This window comes from Etheostoma cragini, chromosome 13 (genome assembly GCF_013103735.1).
Source record: "Etheostoma cragini isolate CJK2018 chromosome 13, CSU_Ecrag_1.0, whole genome shotgun sequence".
NCBI lineage: Eukaryota > Metazoa > Chordata > Actinopteri > Perciformes > Percidae > Etheostoma > Etheostoma cragini.
In genome coordinates, this window is record NC_048419.1 from 15929140 (window position 1) to 15936639 (window position 7500).

General features: G+C 41.1%; 2 protein-coding genes and 1 pseudogene across 2 annotated transcripts in view; 1 reads left to right on the forward strand and 2 right to left on the reverse strand.

The window, feature by feature from the left end:
- The window catches only part of LOC117955013 (coiled-coil domain-containing protein 92-like), a 17690-nt gene that overhangs the window by 8240 nt on the left and 1950 nt on the right, over positions 1 to 7500 (reverse strand). The window lies entirely within an intron of this gene.
- LOC117955011 (F-box only protein 40-like) lies at positions 275 to 4720 on the forward strand. Its single transcript, XM_034889102.1, has 7 exons — positions 275 to 388; positions 495 to 546; positions 1004 to 2113; positions 2384 to 2670; positions 3104 to 3235; positions 3404 to 3740; positions 3976 to 4720. Exons 2-7 carry the CDS (start codon positions 544 to 546, stop codon positions 4195 to 4197), a joined length of 2091 nt encoding a protein of 696 aa, XP_034744993.1. The 5' UTR covers positions 275 to 388; positions 495 to 543; the 3' UTR covers positions 4198 to 4720.
- Positions 4938 to 5733, reverse strand: LOC117955997 (annotated as a pseudogene).

The window sequence follows — 7500 nt, forward strand, 5'->3', positions numbered from 1 at the left end:
CCCCCCCCCCCCCTGTTTCTGCAGTGGATTGAAGCCACAGACACCAACAACTTTCTACCTCATCCTCTGACCATATCATTAAATAAGACTCATTTTGCACACTGCAGGTAGAAATCAATTGCACGCAGCACTACAACATGAATCAGTGGAAAGAAGGTGAGAGATATACTGATGTGAGTATCTGAAGGGGCTTGTAACCCAAACCATGTCTCTGAACACCTGTGTCATTTCTCAGTCAGTAGTCAGTTCTCAACTCTATTTATAAGACACACAAACACAAATACACACACACACACACACACAAACACACACACACAGATATTTGGTCTTTAAAGCACATGACCGAGTACAAGGAGTACGTTTCTCTCATTTCCAGTCACTTACAGCGGTAGGACAAAGTCTGTTCAACTGTTCCCCGTTGATTCTATTGCCACAAGACCCTGCTGGTGTTTTTTTTTTATCTTTTAGATTTATAGTTTCCTCTTTGTTTGCAGGATTGACCAACCGATTCAGCTATAAAACTGGTGCCATAGGATCTGAAGCATGGTATGGTTTTATTGTGATTCCAATTTCCACTTTCATTTTTTCTTAAGTAGCTTTCAAGTATATTTTTTGTGGCTCTTCATTCAAATGATGTTTACACAAAGTGAAATATTCAAACCCAGACTTTCCTATCTATTTAGGTAGGAGCCATTCCATCAAATTAAGATACTGTACATGTCTGCATCAATTTATATACATATTCCCTAAATTCAGCTTGTCACATATGGTATCAGGATTTTATCTCAAATTTAAAGCAAAGTTCTGTTTGTTTAAACTTTGTTTGGCTGCACAGCACAAGTTTTGACCCCCACCCCACCTGTCAGTGGGACAAACAGATGTTCAAGCATCATGATGCTTTTTAAATGAAAACGTGCTGATTTAGTGACTTTTTTAAAATCTCTTTCTTGCTCAATCTGTTCCTTCATTTTCATTTGTTCCTCCCTTGCCCTAAACACCTCAGAGTCATCGTTCCGCCTCCAGGGTGCAACAGCATGTCCACTGTGATTCCTGCTACAGCCGGCGCTGCAGGGCTCGGGTGGAGGTCTCTGTGTGCTGTGCGGTCATCCCCTGCCGCCTGCTCTGTGGAGCTCTCTTCCACCTGTGTAAAGAGGAGGATCACCTGCTGCTCTGCCCTAACGTGAGGGTGCCCTGCCTCAATGCTGAGTATGGCTGCCCGCTCCACCTGTCCCGCTCCTCTCAGGCAGCTCACCTCCAGGTGTGTCCGGCCAGCGTGGTGTGTTGCTCCATGGAGTGGAACCGATGGCCGGTCAATGACGCCCATTCTCATCCAAACACAGAGCTGCATGAAAACCTGCTCAGGGAAGGAGAGCAGAGAGGATGTCTGGACCTGGCCATGGCCCTAAAAGACCAGGACCTCCTGTTTCACTCCATGAAGATGAAGAAACTGTTCCCAGAGCTGATCAGTGTAGATGAGGAAGAAGAGGAGGAGGAGGAGGAGAAGAGGAAGAAGAAGCAGGAAAAAGAAGAAGCTGAAAAGGCAGCTGCAAAGGATGCCAGTAGTAAAATAGGGAAGTCTTTTAACATGTTGGACATCTTCAACCCTGATGTTAGAAAAGATAAGAATGAAGATGAGATTGAATGTAAGCAGGAGCCAACCCCAGAGGAGGGAGAAGCTACTGACAGACTGAATGCTGATCAGTTGGAAAGCTACAGCGCCTGGGAGCGTATGTTTAGTATGGAGATGGGTGGCTGCAGGGAAGCTGGGCAGGCACACAGAGACCAGGGACTGGGTACTCTGACAGAGGAAGATACAGCAGATACTTGTGTGGGTGCCACAGCCTCAAACAGCTGCAAACAGGGTAGCAATGCGTATATTGCTTCCTCCACATCCTCCTCGTGTCCTGCCGTCAAACTGAAAAAGAAATTTGAGTATGGATATGTGGAGCCAATGAAGATTATCTCTGTACGTACGTTTAAAACCCCAACCAGCTTCTGTGCCAAGCAGAGCCGTATTCGCAACCCTGGTTTCTACAAGAGGGAGAGTCGAGCTGTGGATACTAGTGATCTGGGGGTGGAGCTAGAGGAGATGCCAGTGTGGGAGGAAGTTCAGGTGAGAGAGATAAATTAATTCTTTTTATAATAAATAAAGTCTGACACAATTATTTTGGTCCTTTTGACCACTTGAGGGCAACAGAATTAAAATTCAAACTGACACATCGTCAGTTTTTTAAAGTTCAAATCACAAACTGGTTAGCAAACAGTTGCCTATTTACACATCTAGCAGACACAAAGCAAACGTTCATTTGGTTTTGCGTTTCTGTGTTTCACCACAAATATATACTGAATATTTAACACATAATGAGTTTGATGTGCTCCTCAGGCCTCACTGCTGTGTTCCCTGGAGAAGGAGAGAAGGGGTCACCTCATTGCAGAGAGCGTATTCACAGATGCTCTGCTACAAGATGAGGGGACACAGACCTACAACTTCCTGTCTGCTCCTTTCCGGAAAAACACGTCGCTGGCTGAGCTGACTGCTGCAAAACCGTTGGAGCTGCAACTTCAGCTGCAGGTGGAGAGCGTCACCAGCCGGCACCACAAAGCCAGCTCCGCCTTCACTTTCCTCTGTGGACACAACTTTCAGCGCAGAGAATATGGCAAACATTATAAGTGGGTTTTCCTTTTGTTTTGTTTTATCCAAATATCCCTTGGAATACATATTTCTTGCCAGTCCTGCAGTATGAGGAGTAACATAATTGATTGTTTCTAAATTATTTGACCTGAAAAAAATGAACAAATATCCATCAGATTTTGTGTTCTCCAAGTATGAGTTTAAACACAAAAGCAGGTTAGCCAAGTAGGAAAATAAAGTAGAAAAATTAAAATTATTATTTTAATCTATTCTGTAGGAATTCACTGACCGTTTCTAATTCTTCCTAATGTACTAAACACCACCTGTCCTGTCTGGCATTACAGTGAGATGAAAACAAACCCTACAAAATAAAAATTTCAGGTCTATATGATGCTCTGGTTTATTTGTTAAAAGATAACATTAGGCCAAAGCATCTTCTTCTTCTAATGATCAATTTGCACTCACATGCAGGAACAGCCACAGTGACATCCACATGGGTGTGAACGGATGGTTCGAGCAGAGATGCCCCCTGGCAAACTTGGGATGCACCTACAGCCAGAGGAGGTTTCAGCCCTCCACACAAAAAGCCACCATCTCCTACAAGTGAGATAAAACAGTTCATCTTTATTATTGTGTGGTAGTGATGCACCTTTCTTTCTTTTTCTCTTTGATTCCGTGTTATTGTTACTGTTGAGTCCACTAATCCCCTGCAGATAACTACAGTCATGCAGTGCAGTAAAAATCTGACCGCAGTCTCAACTTTGCTTTCAGCAAGGATCTGGGCTGCTTTAGCCTGCAACCCATCACCCCTGTCTCTCTGAGTGATACCTCCCAGACATCCAGCAGCTCAGAAGACTCCTCCACAGCTCAGAGGAAGAGAGGAAATCTGAGAAGAGGAGGAGAGGACTCTCTGAGCTCGCTGCCCTACGAGGTGCTGTGCCACATGGCCAGTTTCCTGGACAGTCTGTCCCTGTCCCAGCTGGCTCTGGTGTCCCAGCTGATGAGGCAGGTGTGCTCCTCTCTGCTGCAGGAGAGAGGGATGGTCACCCTCCGCTGGGAGAAGAAGACCTACTCACATGGAGGAGCCAAGTGGAGGGTAAAACAGATGGTAAGCTAAGAGCCAGTGTAGTATATGTAACTGAGCTTTCATCAGTAACATCTGGACAATTTATCTGGATCTCATCTGGATGTTAGCAGTCAAAAGTCACTGCTTAGAGAGCTTTCAGGGAGTAGATCAAGCTGAAACTATAAAACAGTGTTTTGAAAAGTGATGACATTCTTGGCATCTGGACTGTATATTTTAGTTTTTCTCTCACTTGCCTCTCTTTTTTCTGTGACTTCAGGTATGGCAGTTTAGCACTTTGTTCTCTCCTGTGGAAACTTGGGCCTTCCAAGACATGCCGTCCATGTCTGAGCACCTAAAGGTGTGTCACTGCTATGAGAGAGAGTCCAGGACAGAGAAGATTCACCTGCCCTGTATCAGAGAAGAAGAAGTCCAAACCAAGACCAGCTGCAAAGATTCCACTCTGGTTAGTTTGTTTCAGCAGAAGAGGATCATGATGTAGTGTATGTAGCTTTAATCTGTTATAACAAAACAGATGTTGCCCACTCTTTTTCGCTCTCCCACTATCCCCAATCACTGCCATCCACTGTCATTTAAAATATAACAGAGAAAAATGCCATTGAATATAAGATATAAATGAGTGAAACCTACGTGATCGGATTACTTTATAGAATTAAGAACAAATCAGGAGCATCTAAACATAGTGACTAATAGTCACTATAGATTTTTGGAATGACACAAAATGAATAAATATTTGAGCGGCGGTTGAATATAACAGTGTCCCTTTGGCAAATAGCCTATTAATTATTATAAATTATATAATTACCAGTGCAGTTATGAAATTGAAGTGACGATGGGATATTAATTAGTAAAATCTGTAAATTATTTGGTAGACAAACATAGTTTAGGCAGTATATTTGAGCTGAAAGTTGCCCTTGAATAACCCCCAAAAGACATCTGCTAACTTGTGCTTGACCTATACTTAATCACTTGATGAAAAACATCAAAAGTTATAAACAACCCCATAAGTTACAGATCCTATATTTATACTTTCATACTTTCATTTATACATTTCATACTTTCACCCAGGAAACGCTTGTTCGTTCCTCTGGAGTGTTTCAATCCAAACCACAATCTTTTTTCTGAATTTAACTAGTCACTTTGGGGCCTAAACTCAACTGTCGTCTCCGTAGCTGTATCTCTTCTAGTCTGAACCGGTCCTCGGTTCCTTAAAAACACTGTTCAACTACAACATGAGGTAGGACTAATAGAATAATTTTGACCAGGAAAAACGGTCTGGCTCCCTCTGGTGATCTCCCTTTCTGGTTTTGTGTGTGTGCTGGTAAGAATGTCTGCTCTGAGCAATCTGTAAAACAGTATCATGTTCATGATGGAGATGAGACTCAGGCCTGCTGTACCCATCATCAGGACTTAGCAAGTCCTACGTATGTACATATTCCCACATTAAACCGTATTAAATTCCTTTAACCTCGATTCCTTTAACCTTCTTCTAGACAAACTATCAACTTATTAAGGCAAGTTGAGTGAAGATGAATTCATTATTCATTTTAAAACATTCTCTTTCAGCAAGCCATCCATTTAAACAACATAAAATGCGAGTGTCATGTTTGAGCAGATGTTTGTCATGTGCATAGGTTCTCATTTGATATGAGATTGTAGCAACTTTCACAAACTCACATATAAACACTTTCTTGTTGAGCCATCTGATTACGCTATAGATCGCAGAGGGACGAGGGCTTGTAATGTTAGTCCCTGGCCTGTACCTCCGTCCTGACAGGAGGAGGAGCTGTCGGATGAAAACTGAGTTGATCTCAACCAGCAAAGACAACACAGAGTAGCCCACATAGACACAATGTTAAAGCCAAGTTAAAGCAACAGAGCACCTGAAAAAACAAGTTTAAACAAGAGAATCAGAGGTACACACACGTGCACGCACGCACGCACGCACACACACAGATACAAGAAAAAACTTCATCCACACTCTCACTTTCATAAATTCATGCAGGTCAACATTCATGAGGAGTTTCTAAAGTTAACTTTTAGTTCTTTAAAGGACATTCTAAGATTAAAATGTCTTGTAAAATAAAAAGCATAAAATGATTAATAGTGTAACAACAATTCATCATTAGGTTTCAGGTTGCCAAGTTTTAAATGTCCTCCGGAATAACTTTTCATATTTTGTTTGAGATCCCCTAACCCCTAACCCTAACCCCTAACCCTAACCCTAACCCCTAACCCCTAACCCTAACCCTAACCCTAACCCTAACCCTAACCCCTAACCCTAACCCTAACCCCTAACCCCTAACCCTAACCCTAACCCTAACCCCTAACCCTAACCCCTAACCCTAACCCTAACCCTAACCCCTAACCCTAACCCTAACCCTTAACCCTTTGTTTCATATTTTATCTCTTTAATTCATCAGGAAGTTCTCTGCAAGTTAAAGTGTTAATTAGCTTTTACAAGTAGATTTTGGGTTGTTTAGCCAGAAGGTAAGCGATCAAACTCTTTTGATTTGAGGTGTCATCGGGATGAATTAAAAATCTTAATAAAATAGTGACATGTTGGAATGGATATACTGAAAGGTATTTTTTTTATCTGACAACGATAAAGTCCTATGCCTAATTAGGTACAAATAAAACACGTAAAGAGATACGTTTTACTACATCCCCTGTTAATTTCACACAGAGAGACTAATCAGCTCAGCTCTAAAGAAACACACCCACACACAATGCAAACACTAAAACGTGTCTTATAAATTTGACAACGTTGTGACACTAAAGTCACACACACTGAGGTGAGCCCAGCTGGAGGTGGATGAGGATTCAACCTCTGCTGCCTCAGATATTACACTGTCACACAGATCAAGGCTGAACACCACTGGAGGGCAAACAGCAGTAACGGATGACTGTGCTATTTCATTCACTGACTTCATCATTATCACAACACACAGATATCTAAGGTCTGGACAATGTAAGAAGAACACATCACAAATACTTGGCAAGAAATACTCACATCCTTTACCTATTAGTAAAAGTAATAATACCATAATGGGAAAATATTCCTTAAATCCTGTATTCCAAAATTTTAAGTAAAAGTACAGCAGAATTGTCAGGGAAATGTTAAAATTTTACATAATGGCTCGTTAGAGGTTAGCACAAATCATCTCTACAAAACACAATGGACGAAACACAAGCAAATAAATAAAACAACAAATAGGTCAAATAAAAAACTGTTATGTGTTCAGTTTGAAAAGAGCCTTTGGCCATAACCCAAAACTAATTTGTGTACTTGTATTCAGGGGACAACAAGGTAAACAGCCACAGGAGACACACAAGTGGAAGGTCTAGCAATACAACAGTTAGACAAAACCCAAAGATGAATTTAAAAAAGGAAAAAAACATCATTGCAAACTGTTGAATTGTATGCTTGTAGTCTTGTAATTGATTGGAAATAATTATAATAAAGTATAAGTATGCCAACTTCACATTGTGTCTTTTTTCCCTATAATTAATATATTATCATCCAGTTCACATAGCTCACACATTTGCATGTATTTACAATTTACACACCAGTTGCTGTCAAGAAAATGCAAAGGGGACCTGCAAAATAGAACAAGTGTTACTCAAGAATGTACTCAAGCGATTTTGAGATACTTCAGTATTTCCTATTTCTGCTACTTTATACTCCATTACATTTCAGAGGCAAACATTGTACTTTGTACTCCACTACATTTATTTGAAAGCTTAAAAGTCAGATAAATTATACAAAATATAATGAACAAAT

What these genes read in the sequence shown, in the direction of transcription:
- LOC117955011 (XM_034889102.1), top strand. An exon ending in GAATATGGCAAACATTATAA is followed by an intron (nt 2,671 to 3,103) that starts GTGGGTTTTCCT and finishes ACTCACATGCAG; the next exon opens with GAACAGCCACAGTGACATCC. An exon ending in AAAGCCACCATCTCCTACAA is followed by an intron (nt 3,236 to 3,403) that starts GTGAGATAAAAC and finishes CTTTGCTTTCAG; the next exon opens with CAAGGATCTGGGCTGCTTTA.